Source organism: Labrus bergylta, chromosome 16 (genome assembly GCF_963930695.1).
Source record: "Labrus bergylta chromosome 16, fLabBer1.1, whole genome shotgun sequence".
Taxonomy (NCBI): domain Eukaryota; kingdom Metazoa; phylum Chordata; class Actinopteri; order Labriformes; family Labridae; genus Labrus; species Labrus bergylta.
The window spans coordinates 8,767,483-8,787,641 of NC_089210.1; the positions used below are offsets into that span (position 1 = coordinate 8,767,483).

At 41.5% G+C, this 20,159-nt stretch overlaps 2 protein-coding genes across 2 annotated transcripts; one reads left to right on the forward strand and one right to left on the reverse strand.

Annotated features, from left to right (window-relative positions):
• Positions 1-173: 173 nt before the first annotated feature.
• On the forward strand, positions 174-11,851 carry LOC109992921 (TBC1 domain family member 10B). Its single transcript, XM_065964387.1, has 10 exons — positions 174-666; positions 1,797-2,819; positions 3,672-3,771; positions 3,868-3,975; positions 4,621-4,727; positions 5,150-5,264; positions 6,419-6,484; positions 6,570-6,759; positions 7,888-8,042; positions 8,182-11,851. Exons 2-10 carry the CDS (start codon positions 1,816-1,818, stop codon positions 9,109-9,111), a joined length of 2,775 nt encoding a protein of 924 aa, XP_065820459.1. The 5' UTR covers positions 174-666; positions 1,797-1,815; the 3' UTR covers positions 9,112-11,851.
• Positions 11,852-12,589: 738 nt separating this feature from the next.
• mylpfa (myosin light chain, phosphorylatable, fast skeletal muscle a) lies at positions 12,590-16,863 on the reverse strand. Its single transcript, XM_020645702.2, has 7 exons — positions 16,719-16,863; positions 15,932-16,030; positions 14,690-14,765; positions 14,481-14,585; positions 14,206-14,284; positions 14,072-14,120; positions 12,590-13,444 (listed from the first exon to the last, which is right to left on the reverse strand). The coding sequence occupies exons 1-7, from the start codon at positions 16,719-16,721 to the stop codon at positions 13,343-13,345; spliced, it is 513 nt and encodes a 170-aa protein (XP_020501358.1). The 5' UTR covers positions 16,722-16,863; the 3' UTR covers positions 12,590-13,342.
• Between the last annotated feature and the right edge of the window lie 3,296 nt (positions 16,864-20,159).

Here is a 20,159-nt window from a genome sequence, read left to right on the forward strand (position 1 = left end):
TGTAAACGACCATATTGTTTATTAAAAATAATAATGTTTATTAAAAGTAAACAACCATATTAATGTAATATGTAAAGTAATAATGTTTATTAAAAGTAAACGACCATATTCCTGCTGTGTAAGGGAGGTTCCTGTGCAGGGAGCGTGCATGTACCCGCCGACACTGGCGGGAGCGCGCACGTAGCTGTCAGTAGGAAATGCAGGCTGCGGGTGTTGGATGTTCCCCTATCGATGCGCTTGGATAAATTAAACAAAGAACATTAGTTTTGCCTTAGAATGAAAATTATATTGAACGCTGCATGAATTTGGCGAGAATAGTCGCGTAAAGTCTCACCGATGTAGTAACGGAAACATTCATCCTGCTAGGCTAGGCTAAAAGAAACAGGACACTGTCGGCGCTAATGCTAAAATAAGCTAACTCGGCTAGCTGGTAACTTAGCCAGCTACCTCACCGAGTGCAGGACATTTTTTCCACTCTTCCAGGGTCCTCACCTCCCCCCCCCCTCCCTTGTTTTGCGGTTCCTTTCTCCTGTCTCGCTTTTTTGGTGTGTTTTCATTTTTTTTAACGGAGGAGGTTGCGGAGCCGGAGCTGTGGCAGGGGGGACGTGTGAACAGGAACCCCCTGGCTCTCCAGGCGGACGGATCACTGTGACACGCCGGTCGTGGGTGAGTTGTACAGCCGAGTGTGAGTTGTAGTTGCCAGGGGGCGGTAGGGTGGACAAGGCCGTGGACGCTGCTCGGTTAGGGCCTGGCAGACTATGTATGTGTGTGTGTGTGGGTGTGTGGGTGTGTGGGTGTTGACTATTAGCTATTAGTAAACAATTGCCTCTGTGTGCTGAATCGGGAAGTTCAGACGGCCCGAGTGAGGCCTCCACAGAGGATATGACAACAATGTAGCTGATGTTATTAGCTGCTAGCAGGTCACCAATTGCGGCTTGCAACCACCACAGACATGAACCTGCTTCGTCAGCAAACCTGCTGGATCACTGGGATTGTGCTTTTGTTGATAGTGTAATTGTGCGAGTCCATACCTAGAAAGCAATGTTTACTTTTTGCTCTGTCAAAAGTAAGATGTTATAGATGTCGTGGGCAGCATGTTGTACAGCTGATTATGATATATATATATATATATATATATATATATATATATATATATATATATATATATATATATAAAAAGGTTGTGGATTTGAGGTTTTCGATGTGTTCCTTGCTGGGTGTAAAGTTGTAGGTTTTAATTTCCTGTCTGTAAAGTTGCTTATAAAATCAAATTCTATCGAGAAGTCATTTTTCTGTATGAGAAAAATGTATGTTTGGTCATTTTAATTTTTGGTGTTATCCCATCCAATTTTTTTTTTATCTGGTTTTAAGAATAGAGACTCTGCTTATGGAGTTATCAATAATGAATTGACCACTCTTTGTGTACAATAATTATGTTGCTAAACTTACTTACTCCTCTTCGTCCCCTATGGGACGTAAGGCTTCAATGAGCGCTCTCCAGGTGTTTTTTGTTTTTTTGGCCTCCCAGGTTTTCTTTTGCCTGGTGGTGTCCATCTTAAGGCGACTTTTGCGATGCGGTCCTGCTACCATCCTCAACACGTGTCCTAGCCATCTCTCGTAATCTCCTTGGTGATGCTCCGGCTTCATTGTTGGAGGTCTTTATTAGGCCAAAAGATCTGGCGTATTCGTCGGAGGCATCCATTATGGAACACGTTTAGTGTAACATGGAATGTTACTAAACTGCTTTATGGCAAAATAAAACTAATTTCCATCATTTTCTTTCTCTTTTTATAAAGGAGCGATTATAGCGGAACCATGGCTGAACTTTTTACCTTATCCCCATCACCACCTGCGTTGGGTGATCCACATGCAGCTCCTTCCATCCCGCCACCCTCATCAGCAATCCCTACTCCCAACAGCCCTGCTCCAGAGTCTGCAAGGGAGATGCCCTCACCCAAGTCTTCCCTCTACCATGACACAGCTTTGACTGGGAAGACTCCTGAAGCACAGTCCGAAAGACCACCTTTGACTCTCCAACCTCCCTCAAGTCCTCCTAAACTCGCTGCTGAGACTCCTTTCACATTAACGGTACATGATGCTGCTCCACAAAGAGAGGAATCAGTCGGGGGAGATGCAGGGACTGGAGCTCAGGAACCAATGACAGGTGACTCAGCAGCTCCAGAGCCCTTGAATACTGAAACAGAGACCAACATACAGTCAAGTGAGACGTCAGCACAAAGTGAATCGCAAATGGCATCCCCTTCTCCTGATCTCAATCCTGGTCCCAATCTTTACCCTAATGTGCATGTCACCCACAATCCAAATCCTGTCATGGATGAATGTCAACTTAAAGTGGACCAACCCCAAACTTCTGCAGCTTCAAATCCCACACCTGCTCCTCCAGCATCCAGCGACACAGCAGCATCATCTACAGCTGAGGAGGAACCTCAGCCACTTCAACAAGCACAAAATCCCCAAAGTCAGCCTCCTCCACTCTCTCCAAAGCCTGAGACTCCCGGTGAAGTAAACAGAGCAGAATTGCCCAGCACCCCAACCAGAGTAGAACACCCTAGCCCTACTGTTCCACTTATCAACGAGCCAGCCCCTGTCCTCCCACTCCCCAATCCCAACCCTCGGCCAGCCCCGGACACCCTCAGCTACCTTGAGTCAGCCAGCCTGATGTCGGGGACTTTGGAGTCTCTATCTGGGCTGGGAGATGATGGCAGCTCTGTGGGTTCAGACTCTGAGATCAATGGCCTGACTGTCAGACGCACTGATAAATATGGCTTCCTTGGTGGGAATCAGTACAGTGAAAGCGGGTAAGTTTCAGGACATTAAGATATTACTCACTCTCCAGACCACAGTGCGAAATATTGATCATCCACTGCATGATTCCATTATGTCCAGCTAGGATCTTAGAGATTCTTTAATTAGACGCACATGCTAGGCGTGGCTGCTTGAAGGATGGAAAAGCCACTTCTCTCTTTCTGTACTAAGGTTCCTTGCTGCGAGTTCACTATGTGCAATATAAGAGGCAGTAGGATTGTGACTAGATTAGTTTACACAGATGAATGTAAATCCTGCTTAACTATCTTCCTTTTATTTGGTCACTTTGCCTTCCTAAACCTCTTATTCATTCTGTCATCCATTTGCATTGAAGAGATCTTCATCTCCCCTTACCCTTTCCCTTCCCGCCCTGTTCTCCTTTGCTGCAGCACTAAACACATCTGTCCATCTTTTATCTTTCGTTGGTCTGACTCAGATAATGCTGAGAGCGTTTTTGTGACTCAGTACGTACTGTCTGTGTGTCTCAGCGATATCAACCCTCACACCCATCTGCTCTCTTCCTCCCTTTTTTTTAGACCTGCTCCTTCTTTTCTCACGCTAATTGCTCTTCCGCTGTTGAATAATTCAAATGTTATTGATTTACCATAAGTAGTGGCAGTCACATGTCGTTAATGTTAAGGATGTCCTTTATTTAAGCATTTCAGCGTAATGTTGTGCAAATGAATACAAAGGACAAAATTAGGTCATTCATTCATGCCATCAGATATGAGTTAGAAATCTCTACATATCAACATTTCAGAGTGCAATATATAGACTGTGAAAAGAACAAAGTACTTCCTATTTCTGTAATTGATGAGGACATGTTATGTTTCTCACTATTGCAGAGAAAAGGAATTTCGAGTTGAAGTTGCCAGACAGAGGGAGGTCAAATGGCTTGATATGTTTCACAATTGGGATAAGTGGACTAAACATCGCTTCCAGAAGGTATGCCACACCAGCCTTTCCAGATAAACTTGGATTTTTTTTCTACCTGACAATATGCTAAGGCTTACTACCGTGTGTGTGTGTCGTATGTTGTAGGTGAAGATACGCTGCAGGAAAGGGATTCCATCTTCTCTCAGAGCTAAAGCCTGGCAGCTGCTGTCCAACAGTAAGGACCTCCTGGATGCCAACCCTGGAAAATTTGAGGTATCACTGCGACAATATATTCTTTTGGGGTTTACAGATCTGTAAGGTAGATGCTGTCGTTAAATCAAATAACACAAATTCAAAATCACTGTGTATTACGCATTGATTCAGGCACAGTTTCCCCCCAGTATTTAAGACAAAAAGGAGAAAATAGGATGAATGTTAAAAACAAAAGTATTGATGCAACTACTCAACGTCATCTAGTCTACATTTTCATGTCTGAAAATGCGTGCTTTCCAGGCTGCCATAAATATACTTACACAGTAACGAGGAACGGGAAGTAGCTGAAGGTTTTGGATTTAGTAACTGGCTTGAATGTGAAACATATTAATAGGAAGTTGTGGCTGAGTCATTTCAACTCCAGGGGTGCTAAAGAGACAGGGCGCAGACCTAAAGAGCTTTAAGCCTCTTATCAGGACTGGTAATCCTGCCTGGTTGTGTCCACAATGCAAGGGGTCTGGCCTCAGCTGGGTCTGGGTCTCAGTAGGATTTGTATTTGCTGTCTGAAGAAGACTCTCACATGTTGTTTCATACAAGGCTCTGCAGTCTTATCTTCTTAAATAACTCATTTGGAAACTGACTCCATGAAATAACAAGATTAAATACAAAAAAAAACAAAAAACTTGTGTCTGTTTTTTATTTCAGGAGCTGGAGAGAGAGCAGGGAGAAGCCAAATGGCTGGACATTATAGAGAAGGATCTCCACAGACAGTTCCCTTTCCATGAGATGTTTGCTGCACGAGGAGGCCATGGGTAAAAAAAAAAAAAAAAAACAGACACACCATTAATCTGCTGTACATCAACACAAAGAAAAAAATGTAGTGTCATACAGAACATTGTACTAATAAGGGATTTTTGGAATCAAACACAAAATAGGAAATTCTGGCACTAATAATGCGGTAAAATCCTGCATGAATTTACAAGTTTGCAATGTTTTAGTATAGGACCGACTGGTCAGAAACAAAGCGTCAAAATAAGAGATCCGGATCACTTGAGCACCGGCTAGTTCTCTGTCCATTTTTTTAACACACGCATACATACACATTTTAAAAGTCATGATGGGAATAGCCTCCAATTTAAGAGTTATTTCCAGGCCCTGCATTATCTCAATTTTGCATTGAGTCGAAACAAGCTGTATTAGGTTTTTTGGTTGATTTAGTTCTTTGTTCCAACAGGCAACAGGATCTGTATCGGATCCTGAAGGCCTACACTATCTACCGACCTGACGAGGGCTACTGCCAGGCCCAGGCTCCTGTGGCTGCAGTGCTGCTCATGCATATGCCTGCTGAGGTGAGAGAGTTTTGGTCAGGTTTTCACAGGGTTGGAACTGAGAAGGATACAGGTTTAAGGTATACTGTATAATTTGATCAAAGAAAAAGACGAGGAGTTAACCTCATAAGGTTGCACATTGCAACATGCAGTTCATTCTTGAGTTGTAGTGCTTGATCATAAATATTATGCTTTGTTTAGGGCTGAACTATTTCTGTGAGCCATAGTTTGGTGCGAAGTGGTCATAAAACTCCCAGTCTTTTTCTCGTCTTGGTGTTGTGATAAATTTGTGTTGTTTAGTGATGGGAATTGTGGAGAGAGCAAGAATCCTCCTTTATGGTTTTCTGCTTTTTTTTAAAGTCCCGTATCATCTAGTTAAAGGAAACAAAACGTTTTAGTCATCAGAGTTTTATTATCAAAGATCTATTTTTAGCTTGTCAATGTCTACTCTTTGTCTTGGGTAAAAACAGCCAAATATTTATCTTCATATATTTGTTGGCCAAATGAACACTGGTGTATTCCGCCTCAGCCGGTACAATACTAAAGAGACAGCTCATGAGAAGAAAAAGAGTAGGCTGGCAGACAAAACAAGATTTGGCTCTTTCTGGTTACTGCATACATTATAAATAGACAAGCAGCAGACTGATGACACTGCTGAAACCACATTGAGCAGGCTAACAGCAGACAAGGTGTCCTGCATAAAAAATCAAGCGTATGTGATGCAGTAAGGACTCAAGTTACAGCTCTATCGCTCTGTACCAGCGACCTTCTTAAAGCAGGATGATCACAAAGAGCAGCTTTTTCTTGCAGTTTGAAACCTGAGCTAATTGTGTCCGACAGATTACTTTAAAAATGTCAGTCTGAGGGTTTCTGTGGTGGGATCAAATAATGTTGTGATGCTCAAGACTGCTAGATACTAATGACTCTAAAACAGTCGATGTACTTGCTGCCAGGGAGCAGCAAAAAAAAAAAAAGAGAGTTCAACAAATACACAGCTGAAAGGAAGAGAAGATTAAGTCAATTAATTGCATTCATTGTTCTATTTTTAAAAAGACCTCAAAATAAGCAAAAAATATGAGAGGTAATTGATGCATTTGTGTTTCATCTCAACTATTTTTTGTTGTTTGTTGTTTTTTTTCCCCTCACTTATGTGTTGTAATCTGGCTGTTTTCCAGCAAGCTTTTTGGTGCCTCGTCCAGATATGCGAGAAGTACCTTCCTGGCTACTACAGCGCTGGACTGGTGAGTGAATGAACAAAGACTGGAGTCTGTCAGACCCTCATGTTGGTTTTCTCAGCTTTGTTGAATCAACATTTCTGTCTTTTAGGAAGCGATTCAGCTGGATGGCGAGATCTTCTTCTCCCTGTTACGACGTACCTGTCCGATGGCATACCGTCATCTCAAGAAGTTCAAGATTGACCCGATTCTCTACATGACTGAATGGTTCATGTGCATCTTCTCACGCACCTTGCCATGGTCCTGTGTACTGCGTGTATGGGACATGTTCTTCTGTGAAGGTAACACCTATATCTATAAAGTTCAGTCACCTCTTAGGGAACACTCTAGGCAATCCGTACAATGCCCGAGCACGTTTGACCCTGAAGTCGTTCATTTGACTAGACACTTCCTTGACCCGGCATGCTTGGACGAGGTGGGCTTTGGCGCAGTGTTCATGCTCATGCATGTGCACAAGCACAGGGGCATAGCTTGCACATGACGTATGGTCTATCAGAGGTTGCATAATAATAGAGGGAGTGATCTGACCAAAACGACTCAAAATATGCCAAAAAACTGTAAAGTTGCATTCATGTCTCCGTTTTTAGAGAAAATTCACTGTGCTGCAGCCACTATCAAACAGCGTGTGTGTGTGTGTGTGAGAATGGTGTCATTGTTTGTATGTGCAGTATGGTTTTCTATGTTTTTATTTTATTTTTATTTTATGCTGTTTGGTGTTGGGTTGCTATGTGATGTCTCTGAGGTGCACTGGATGTCTTTTAAAAAATAACTGTTGTTCCTCAATGTAAAGCACATTGAGCTTACCTGCAATGAAATGTGCTTTATAAATGAACTTTCTATTCTATTTTATTCTAAGTGGTATCCGTGCCCAGACCTGTTTTGGTCTGGAGCAGTGTGAGTGAAGGCCAGTGGGGGACTGGGGAGGGGGGACATGCTTTGTTTGTGACTCAATGTACACCACCTGGTAGTAATGATTCTTTATTTCTTGAACAAAGTACAGTGTTTCCCCTACCATTATATTAGGGGGGCAGCCTGAAGAAAGAAGAAAAGCGGGCCGATTTATTTTTGGGCTTTTTGTGCCTTTTATTGTAGAGATAGGATAGTGGATAGAGTTGGAAATCAGGGAAAGAAGTCATTTAAGGATACCTTTCTGATAGAAAAGGACAGCTGCCATTAAAAGTAACTCATGAACGCCAAGATTCCTTCAAGTGTTTGTGTCAGCGTGTCGGCATGTCAGCTTGTCCCCACCCCCCCAACGCTGTAAACCTAGGGGAAACACTGAAGTATTTCTCTGTTGTGATATTCTGTGTTCAGAAATGTAAGATCAGAGGTTTTTTTTGTATATCTTAAACACAGTTTATTATTGTTTTGTTGTTTGACAGAAAACTGACATAGCTCTCTGCTTTTAGGGGTGAAGATAGTGTTTCGTGTTGGCCTGGTGCTACTGAAACAGATGCTTGGCTCTGTGGACAAGCTTCGGGAACTACAGGGAATGTATGAAACCATGGAGCGTCTCAGAAACATCTCCCCTGACACTATCAGAGAGGACATACTGGTACAGGAGGTAAGTGTTTCTCTGTCAGCTCCCAGTAAACAAAACCTGTTTCTGTTTTTACTCAGCGAAATGAGTCATTTTGTCCTGTAATGGCCAGTCTGCTAATCTTCACTTCCTCTGTCTCTTCTCTGTGTGATCTGACATCCAGATTATCACACTCCCAGTGACGGAGTCGCTCATCGAGAGGGAATGCAACATTCAGGTAAGGAAGTGGAGGGAGTCAAGGGGGGAACTGACACACCAGCCAGGCCGCCGCCTACACGGTACGAGAGCCATCTATGAGTACAAACGCCGTGCCGCCTCCATCAGCTCTGGCGGCAGCTTTTCTTTCCTTGGAAGCTCGATCCCTCCGCCAGGACCCCTTAGGGCTTCTTCCAGTCTGCTCTCACTCCCCGGCTTCCGCAAGTCCAAGTCTCCTTTCCACTCCCAAATCAAAAAGGGCTCCTTCTCAGGGCCGTCAGGGATGGATGGCCTGCCACATCAGCCCCCACCTGCTGCAACATCAAGCCCAGGGCGAGGCATCGCCAATAAACCACCCATTCCACCTGGAGCAGGTCAGAAAGCACTGGCTCCCCATGTTCAAAGCCCCTTAGTCGTGGGTGCGGCTGCTTCATCACATGGGTCTGCTGAGGTCTCAGAAGGCGCCTCAACACAAGGCCAGTCTGCTTCTTCAGCCCCATCACAAAGCACAGCACCACCCCCCAACACTCTGTCCCCCGCCCCAGTGATTGTCTCTGAGCAAATCACTCAGACAATCCCATCTCCTACTGCAAACAACGCCCCTTTGCCACCGTGTCCAGATTTAAAAAAAGAAGCATCGCCAGTGGCCGAGGCCAAAACTGTGGAGGAAGAGGGAAAGAAGAAGAAGAAGAGCAAAGAAGACAAGAAGAAGGAAAAGGAAGATGACAAGAAAAAACTGAAGGAAAAGAAAGAGAAGGAAAGAGCGGAAAAAGAGAGGCTCAGGAAGGAGAAAGAGAGGCTAGAAAAGGAGAAGAAGAGAGGGGGGAAGAAAAAGGACAAAGGGGGAGGAGATGCTGAGGACAAAAATGGAGCTACAGCAGCGAGAGATTCGGCCTAGTTTTTCACCCCATCACTCAAAGATCATAAAAAAGGGACACTGAACAAAAGAAGAGTTCAGGGGAACAAAAAACTCCAGAAACAAAGAGCAGTTAATAAAAAAAATGGGATGGCTTCCTGTATAATGACATCATTTTGAAGACTTGGTGTATGTAGCCCAGGGACTATGGTGGAGCAAACTGGATCATGGTTTTAATAGCACCTCAGGGGGCTTTCTGCCTCTTGCTCAATGCTTTCTTTTTCAGAGTGTTATTAAGACGGGACAATTTTCCTTTTTCAACTGGAGCACATACTGTGAGTCTGAATATTTGTTCAGATTATAACAGTCATTACCTTTTAGTTTTTTTAAATTCCCTTTTTTCATTTTTTATTCTTTTTACCCCATTGATGGCAGTGATTAGACAAACATCGACTAAATGGAGGGTTGAGGGATTGTTTGCAGGTTGAGTAGTGGTGCCATAGAGCATGTAAATAAACAGTGCGTCTACCTACAGTACATAGGATCCTGTTTGTGTTCCCTATGCCCTGTCAGTTCTCATCTGTGGACAGTGTTTTCAAGATGCCTGGAACAAAAAAAGAAAAGAGAAGAAAACCCTTCTGCATCCAACGCAGGCACTGTGGACAGAACTCTTAGTGATGATGTTGAGGATGTATTTATTGTCATGTTAAATGTTGTGAGTGAGTGTGTGCCTTAGTAGTGTAGTGAAGTGTGTTACAGTTCTATGTGTGGCCTATCTGGTTATAGACTCCCTTTGACGATTTTTTTCTTCTATGAAATCAAACAGTCGCTTTATCTTGTGTTTTCCCCACATTATTTCATCATTGGAATAAAACCAACTGATGAGAATAGAAGGATGTTGATGAACAAAAAGAGGGATGAGTTCAAAGTAAAGCCACACACCATGAAGCGGTGTTATCAGTGGTAGTTTAGGATGGGAGTGTTGAAGGATTTATTTTATTTCAGGCCTCAATTTTAATCTCATTTGATTGACGTTTTTGGAAAACATTATTATAAATCCAATCAACCACATGTCCATTTCTAAAATAAGTATTACTTCGCTTTTGACGAACAAAATCCCAAATAAATGTGTTAAAATTAGCCAAACTTCAGTATGGATAAGAACTTCGGTTCACTGACCCGTTAGAATGTGATTTTAAGAGAATGAAGGATGCACTTGTGAGTTTAGACACAAGGCACCACTGAAGTCAACCACTCCGATAGTGTAGTAACGTAGAGAGCGAGAGTCTCAAACAGGCCGGTTTCATCTCGTTTGAAATCTGTGCCTTGAGGACCTATAGGAAGCCACTTGAGTAGAGGTGCCAGGTGTGCCAATGTAGCATGAACCTCAGATCGTTGACCTTCGGGCTCTGATGTATTTATGTACAAAGTGGTTAATTTAATCAAATATAGTATATTATGAATTATTATTATTATTATTTTTGATCCGACTATTTTTCTATGTGAGCGAGAGACACCTGGTTGACTGGAATGATGGCTGACTACACACAATGTAGTCACAGAGGGATTATTTGAGTGGTCCTTTTTTTTTTTTTTTTTTTAATTCTGCACATGCTGAGTCCTCTGCTTTCACGCCACAAACTTCATGCAACTCTTGGCTTCTATTGTCTTCATCGTCACTGTTGGTTTGGTCAACTTTTAAGTTTACTGAAGTGCAGTATTAAAACAGACTAGAGTGGTGAAATGAAAGAACAAAGGGTGATTCAGACATACGTTTTGGAAGTCAAAGGTCTTAATTGTACTGTATAATATACTAAGAGGAGATTGGAATAGTTCTTTGATTCAAGATCTTAAGTATGTCAGTCTCACTTAGTTGTGATGTAACATTCAGAATAACTTCTGGACTAACTCCCTAACCTATTTACACTCAGTGTCCTGTACTGTAAGATATTTATGCATACATTAAAACGCACTGAACCTCATCAGTATATGGTGAGTAGTGCCAGGTAGTTTGTGTGAAACCATTTGATAGCCAACAAAAAAAACAAAAAAACATTGATGCTCTTATACTGTACTGTTTTTGTAGTCAAGGATTAGAGGGACTTGCGTGTAGCTTTGTAGCCAACATCCATTTCCATTCTTCTCACTTATTTCAGGCTTTCATCCAAATAGATGAATGATCACACCCTGCTCCTCTGTTTGAACGCACGTGCAGTCACAGGCACAGATTAGTGTAGTATTAGTGAGGATGAACTGAACACATCTATGCAAATTATCCTCCATAGATCGTTGGCATGGAAAAAAATTGATTCTGTGCTCTGGTTTTTTCCATGAGCACACTTTCAGGCCCGTGGATGAAAATATTTTATGAGCAATATGTTCAATGATCAAATTCATCTCTGGCTGCTTGTCGAATCAGCGCTTAGATCTGCAATATTGTGGATGAATTGAGGATTACATTTCTGCAGGTCCTTTGTACATTTCTGCATCGGTCTTAAAACCGTATCTATGGTTACATTTATTTGGGGAATGACCCCAAGGATGCAAATATTTGAAAAAGAAAAACAACACCGTTACAGCTGTTTTATCCTCCCCACGCCGTTATGTCTTTTCTTCATGTTTTTAAGTTTACACGTCACTCTCTCTCTCTCTCTCTCTCTCTCAGCGAAAGTGAAATAAAATCCATAGATAATTGAATTCATTCCTTCAGATCTACAACTGATGTATTTAATTGATGATAATGACATTTGTGATGAGTAATAAACCATAATATATTAAATCATCAGGGTGTGTTTGTGTTTCTTGGAGGAGGATGTTCTCTTTGTGTATTACTATTAAACTAGTAGCAAAGAATTCAACCCTGAGACTACTGTGTGTGTGTGTGTGTGTTTATGCAACTGTTGGTCATGTTCCTGGAAACATTATGAATCTGGGTAGATTAAATAACCTTCATCTATTTTTAACCATGGACAGTCAGCTGCCACTGCCTTAAAAATACACAATGTTATTTCTATCACTATAATATAAATAACCAAATGTGTAAGAATGAAGTTCATATTACTTAAACTAAATCCTGCAGTGATGTAGGAGAAGACAAACTATGTTTCTTTAAATGACCTGTAATTATTAATTCCTCATTTATTTATTTTAATGGGCATTTATATCCTAATGTATTTTTCATCTTATTAATTTGCATCCAATAAATCCTATTTATTTATTTATTTTTATTGGTTCATTTGAATATGGTCGTTATCATGTATTGCCTCTTAGATTTCACTTAAAGTTTGTTTAATAGCCAGTTATTTCTTTTCTGCACAGATATTTGGCAGAAGTGGCCCTCTATTTAATCTGGGGCTGATCTGTATTGATCAGATGTATCCCTCTGGCCTGTGTTTGTACCTGCAGGTGTAAAGAAGCTCCACTAGAGGTCACTAAATAATATGTATTAATGAGGGATCCATTTCACTAGACTTATATCCTCCCCTGAACCCTGTCCCCCAGAGCCACAACAGAGACACTATTTTACAAAAGGAAAGAGATTTTATTCACAGTTTGTCCCTTTTATTCATTACAGAGGAAAGGTGAGGAAGATTCCAGTTCCTGAAGTTGAGACAGCTTATGAAAAGGAAGAGGATTTAATGGACGCATGAAGGAGTGGAGGGAAAGACATCGAAGATTTGAATGTTTTCTTTCGATCCTTTCTCTCCTCTCCTTCATTCATTTCTTTCATTTCTCAAGGACAAAAGTTGCCGTCGCTTTAAGGAGGCAACTTTTGTCCTCTCCAACCTGCAAAAAGCTCTCCCCTCCTCCCACCTCCTCCACCCAAGAGGACATCTTCAGAATATGGAATGAAGTCCTCAAGTTTTGTAAACCTCCCCTCTCCTCAGATACCGAGGAGGAGCAGAGGAACACGTTTCATTCACACAAACACCTCAGGATGAAGTGATGAAGGGCAGGCAGACATGAAGAAGTGAGAGGAAAGAAGAATGGTTGCAATGAAAGAAAAGGTTTGTGAGAAAAGCTTGTGGATGGAAATGATGTTACAGGATAATTTTATTGAAAATCACCCCTATTCCCCATAAGCAAACATAGACACCTCATAGGCATCGACCCTTTCATGTGTCAGTGTGACAAAGTCTTTGGTATGAACATGAACAGGTGAGCCCATGGGTTTACACAAAAAGGTGAGGGTGAAGGGAGAGGAGGAAAGAAAAGGGCAGGGAAGCAGAATAGCAAAGGGATTGCTGTCTTTATTTGTCTTCTAGCTCTCTCTTTACTCCTCCTTCTCCTCTCCGTGTGTGATGACGTAGCAGATGTTCTTGTAGTCTACGTTGCCAGCAACATCTGGGGGGAAGGCGGACCACATGTTCTTAATCTGAGGGAGAAAATAAGAGGGTTGGAAATGAAGCATGACGGGATTCACCATGCATGTGATTGAGTTTAAAGCGACAATTTCGACAATTTCATCTGAAAAATCACTTTAAATGAGGAATCTGAAGTCTCACACTAGGAATGTCTCCTCAGGACCTATTTCAAAATATACCCCACCCTGAAAATCAAACTAATGTACAGTAATATAAAACCTATTGACCTATGAAGTTCTACATTTGAACTAGTCTATCAGAAGAAACTCTTACTCTTAATCGATGGATTGAAATGTGATTGAAAACTGACAGTTTCCCCTTTGAAAATTGGGTGAATCTCCATCTTTTGAAAACCATAATACCCCTATTATACCTGTGTCGTCTTTATTTAGTTAATTCCATAACAGTATGTCCATAAGGGCCTCACTTAAATCGGCCTTCTTTTTCTAAAATCAACTGAAAAGTGTCATAAAATAGGTTTGTTGCACAGACTGATGAGATAATATGTTGATTTTTAAACTAACTCATGAAAGAAAATGAAAACTGTAGCGTTTACTGTTTAACATAAAGGCTATGAGACTAATGAGCCAGTCTACAGGAACATGCAGTATCCTTCTTAAAGGTGGGCGGGGTTTTACCTCCTCCTTGCTGAACCTGTCGCACTGAGTGGTCAGGAGCTCCTCAAGGCTGGAATGGACAAACAGAGAGGCATTACATTTGAATTCTCCCCATTTGGAAGTGCGTCATAAACAACATCATTCAGCATGCTCACAATTCCTTCTTGATGGATCCAGTAGCTTCGGGGTCCAGGACCTTGAAGGCTGTAAGAATGACGTCCTCGGGGTCAGCACCTGGTCAGAGATGGGAAGAGGTTAGAAAGTAATTTAAATATTCCATTGTGTAAAATGATGAAAAGATTTGATTAAGTGTATGAGTATAACAAATGTAATATGCTACAGAGGGATGACATGTTGATGTGAACACTAACATGTCACTGTCACATCAATGTGTGTGTGTGAGGGACAGTTTGTAAAATTAGACGCTCACCCTTCAGCTTCTCTCCGAACATGGTGAGGAAGACAGTGAAGTTGATGGGGCCGCTGGCCTCCTTGATCATGGCCTCCAGCTCCTCATTCTTCACGTTCAGCTGGCCTGAAAAGCCCCCACCCACCCAAAACAATCAGATTACTACATTATACCTTTTAAACACACATCACCACACGCATGTTTCTCCGGTTTAGATTTATCCAGCTCACCCATGGAAGCCAGCACGTCCCTCAAATCATCTTTGCTGATGATACCATCTCTGTTCTGGTCAATGATTGTGAAAGCCTAAAGAGAAGAGAAGCAACGTTTTCCTTAAAAGAAGCACAGAGGACACATGGGGAGGGGAAAGGGGGGGGGGGGCATGTAAACTGTGAGAATAGACTTGGCGCCTTTGGAGGATGGGGTGGGGGGTGGGGGTGGGGTTGCTTGAGGTGGCCCCAAGTTTTTCCTTACATGTTAATCTGGGGAAGTATCATTTCTCAAACAGCTGTCTGATCTGCTCACTCAGTGCAACTTACGTTGATGAAATTTAAGATAACCCCTTGGACTTGAACTTGAACACAGCCTCTCTCATCTCACACACACACACACACACACACAGACACACACACAGACACACACACATACGCAGAGCCTCCTACAGATATAAAATCAACCCCTGGCTGGTATCTTTCCGTCTGCGTGAGGCGCTTAGATCATCCTCATCATCAAGTCATACATTCCCCGAGTGGCACTCAAGTACCCGTATCACTTATCGCAGCAGGAATGTTCCTTCTATTCGCAGCACATATCCCTCCGCCAAAAACGCCATCATTATCCGATGTCTTGACAGCCCATCCTTATAAAATCCCCGGACCTTACTTAGCTGTAACACTCACCAGTAAAACCTCACTTTCACACTCATTGATCTTTCTTTCTCTACTCACTGAATCAAAAGTTGTTTGGGAAATTAAGACAAATACATTTTAAAAATGTGTCCTTATCTCTCTCTCTCTCTCTCTCTCTTAATGTTTCTGTCCTGCATTAAACAAACACTTTTTCAAGTCCAGCTGTTCTCCGGAGCCTCCCAGCCTTCACCACAAGCTTTAAGGAGACGTCTGACTGACAGCTGGAGGAGAGCTTCAGATGGTGTCAGAAATTTCAGAGCTCCCTCCTAATGACATTCTCGCGCTTATTAAACTGTCAGGGGAGATGGGGGGGGGGGGGGGGGCACAAAATAGCAACTGCTGTGAAAATGGATCCAAAGGCTGCTTAACCAAACTCTAAATTTGGTCACCATCTCCAAGAAAGTTATCTGAAATTACACTAGAATCCATTCAGAAACTGTCTGTCATATTTGTCATTCACTCATGTCTAATTCTTCTTTACTGCTGCCAAGATTGATGCAGCACAATAAGGAAAAGAGGGTCCTGCAGGGATGGAGTTTTGCTGTTTGGCCGGACAATCCTCACCTCTTTGTACTCCTGAATCTGGCTCTGCTCAAACATAGAGAACACATTGGAGGAGCCGCTGTCTCCTCCTCCTGCCCTCCTCTTAGCCTTCTTTGGTGCCTGGAGGACAAATACAAGAAAGAATCTTCAGGTGAGACAACTCCTGGCTAAAACACAGAAATGATACTGACTTCTGTACAGGCTTTTAACCCCTTAAAATGAGGAGTGTATACTACAGAATGTATAAGAGGATGATTTCCCTTTAAACTTGTTAAATATATATAAAGAATTTTAAGACACCTTCAATGATAAACTACAAAAAAAAACAAAGATGGGAGAAAAGGCTAAAGGATTTGAATTAATTTTGTGATGCTGAACAACCTTTTTCCTTCTCTCCCAATCAGTCAGTCAATCATGTCTCAACATCTTAAAAAGGCCTTGACCCCACTGTTAGGACCTCAAATTAGCAAAGATGTATTTTATCAGACATGACAATATCACATGCATGTGGTTTAAGAAGGGGCTTTAAATCTGGCCCTGTGGATGTTAAGACTTGGCATGCAATCTGAATTCAGCGACACAAAGTTAAAGCATCCTTAACAATGCATCACAAGAACTGCAAAAATCCACACTAATCGGTTGGTCTATGATGACAACGATCCCATCTTTAACATTAATATAATTTCAAGCTTCAACAAAAATGAAAAGAAATTCAAAAAGTTGAGTTTATTCCAAAGGGCTGCTGAGATTCCCTTGTAGATATATCCAGCAGCACAGGCAGCAGGGATGAGGGAACTGTGGTACTCACCATCTTGAGACGGTAAGAGCTGAGGTATGGATGATCAACAGGGAGAAGACAGGGTGAAGCCGCGTTATTCGTCCATCCCGGGGGGCTTATATACCCCTACACAGGCCAATCTAACTTTAGCCACAGCCTCAAGTTTGGATGGGGATAAAAAGAGAGAGAGAGGATGGTCTATGATAAACTGATGTGAAGGAGACAGATTGGTGGGACAGCGTATCACCTTACAGGAGATCAGAAATAGACCCAGGAGTCTTGGAATTAAGTAAACCTGATAGTGGAGGGACCCTGCTATAAGTTTGCAGTCCCACGTGGACTAATAAGGACATTCGGGACATAAATGTCCGTTGGACCAGAGGACTATGTCCCTCCACCCTCCTTCTGATCTCTTCGATCTGCAGAGACCCATCAGCCACTCGCTGACTTTATTTTTGGTTTGTGATGTCCATTGCTATATCACAGGCTGGGATTCAAGCATTCTATACCCTCAGCAACTGATGCTGCTTTTACCCTGTATGTGCACAGGTCGGCTTTCTTTTTTTAAATAGTTACAAAGTAATGACGATAAGGTCGCATTCGGGATTACTCATTCCAAACATGTAGTTATGATTGCATGACAGCATCCAACTCGTTCCCAAGATTAATTGAAAAGATCTTTTTACACAACAAGCAAAATGGACGAGCGAGTATTTTAATGTTTGCTGCAGGAGCCAACGTTTGAAATAACTGAGGTAAAAAGGTTAAGTGAGGTTCATTGTTATCCTTGGAAATAGGTGTGTATTTGAGAGTGTATGTTTTACACACTGTGTATTTCATCTTTTGTATAAATATAAAAGAATAAGTACTTCATTTGATTAAATACACCTGTATTCATCCACTACACTTTTTCTTTATTTATGTCGTTGTATTTTTTAGATCTGTCTTATTTTCTCTCACATGCAGTCCATGGAAATTTTACTTTATGACGACTGTAATCAATTCACTTTAAAAATATTGAAAAAAGAGTTACTGCCTGAAGTGATCATTGACACCGTTTGCTTGATTGTGAAGAAAAATCCAAAATTCATAAAAACAACACAGATAAACAACAAAAAGATCAATTAGAAATACACAAAATAAGAGGTGGATTTCTTTGGTGCTTAAAGATGTAAATTGTGGAGAAATGAGGCCTTTATTAATAATTACAGCAATAATACAGCAATAAAAAAATACTCATCCATTCCAGTATTTAATGAGACAACATTAAACATTGCACCAGTGTATGATGGGCAAAAAACTTTTTCTCACTCAGGGCCTCCGAATGTTTTCAATTAACTTATAAGAGAAGTTTAAATGGGGAATCACATCATCGGACACATCTGACATGTGACATGGAGTTCAAACCAGAAACTTCTTTTTATATATTGGCTGTGAGATATAATTTACATGTTTGTCATTTTTCATATAAGACGTAATTTGTTACACATTAATGTTCAGACAGATGTGGAGTAGAACTCATTACAATAACTGCCTCTTAAATGAAGCAGACTTGTAAGAAGATGAATAAAAATTATATTGTGATACTCAAATATGATACTTTCTACTACTGTGACAAGGATGGCGCAGTGATATTTTACATTTATAACCACCAGAAGTTGCTCAGATATCAAAACATCACCTTGTGTTTCAGATTTCTTGTGTTTGTTTTTATTCCGAGAACAGGAAAGTGGTTTGAACTCGGAACATGTCACAGTCAGTGAATGCACCATTAGCCTCTCGCTCACCACACCACAACAAAAGTGTGTGTGTTTGTGTGTGTATATGGTAATTGACCACACATATGAACACTTTCCCACCTGTTTGCCTCCCTTCTTGCAGAGGCCACCCTCCCTTAAATATAAGGGGATTACTCCGCAGGCTGATGGCAGCACACATTCCCAGAGAACAGAAAAGGAACAGCTGAGCGGGACCAAAATAGCTAAATAAACTTGGCAGTCTGCAAATGCGGCGGGCCCTCACAGAGCGAAATGCTCCCCTTAATTAGTGTTTTCATGTTTTTATATCCAAATTTACCTCACAGATAATCCATTCTCATTTCATTAGCAACTTTGTTAATGCCCTTAGTGGAATTTATCCCCCCCCCCCCCTCGCCCCCGATGCCCTCTGCCCGGAGCTGTTTGTCTTTCCGATCTCTTTGCAGTCAGATGGTCAAAGACGAGTCACTCCTTTGCTCTTTACCAACGTTAACATGGATAAGACAGAAGCTCGTTTGACTAAGAGGCCGTCCTGACACCTAGACCTGACCCAAGCTGTCAGGCCTCCACTTGACCTTCAACCCGGGGTCACCTGTGTATCACCACCTTGTTGCAAGAATGAAATATGTCTCAGCACTTGTCCTTAGTCTGGTCCCACATGTTTCAGTACCTTTTTATAATGAACTAATAAAAAAAACATTAGTATGCAAATGAAGGGAAACTTTATATCATTCAGCATTTAAAATCACATGAAGAATTTGTGTATACAGAAGAAAATTACTATTTTTTTCTTCTTTTTTTTTTTAACCAGAAATTACTTAGGAATAAAATCCCCAAAAATGTCTTTGCAAAAAAAACAACACGTTTTTGCATTTAAAAAAGGAAAGTTAGTATGAAGCATAGACCAGCCTTGTTTTATTTGACGCTTTAACATTCAAATCTTCATTGTTTCTAGTTATAAAACGTATGATTATGTTTTTAAGAAGCCTTAATATTGGATCCATTGCCATTAGGTTATTGACTGGCAGATATGGTGAGCTTATTTCTACATTTAATGAATCCTGATTCCTCAATTATACGAATGAGCTGTTGCATGTGAAACTTTTCGCAGGTGTGTCAGCTGTTGCCGGTCACTGACCTTTTCGACGCGGCTGTAAAATAACAGAATGGTCCCATCACAATGTGTTTACGCGCTGCTATCCTGACGACGCGTTTCCATCCAGATGTGTGTGCATTTCTGGGGGCCTTTGCTGTAACGTGACACGTATTGGCACGCTCCTCTGAAGCCATCCATCATTTTTAAGGTGACTGGTATGTCTGTCTGTCAGGATCCGGAATGTGAAGAAGCTGCCGGGTTGTTTTCTTTAGTTGAAGACCACCATAAAGAAGCGCAGTGACAGGAGAGCGTTTGATTACCTGCCAGCCTCAGGTAACCCTGCTTTGCTATTCAAGCCCATTTAATATGCATGAAATGAATTGTCATATATTTAAATTTGAGAACTAAATAAGTAAGAGTCACCTTTTGCTTTTTGTCCACTCTGGTGACATGGAGGAGACATGGCAGCTGAGTGATGGACTTCATTTCAAAGCTTGTTAACATTTACACACTGGTGCTTTATTTGTTTTTGCCTCTAAAGCAGTTGTCTCATTAACACAGACTCACAGGTAATCAGGACATTTCAGACAGATGTGTTGTAATGATCCAATTGAATGA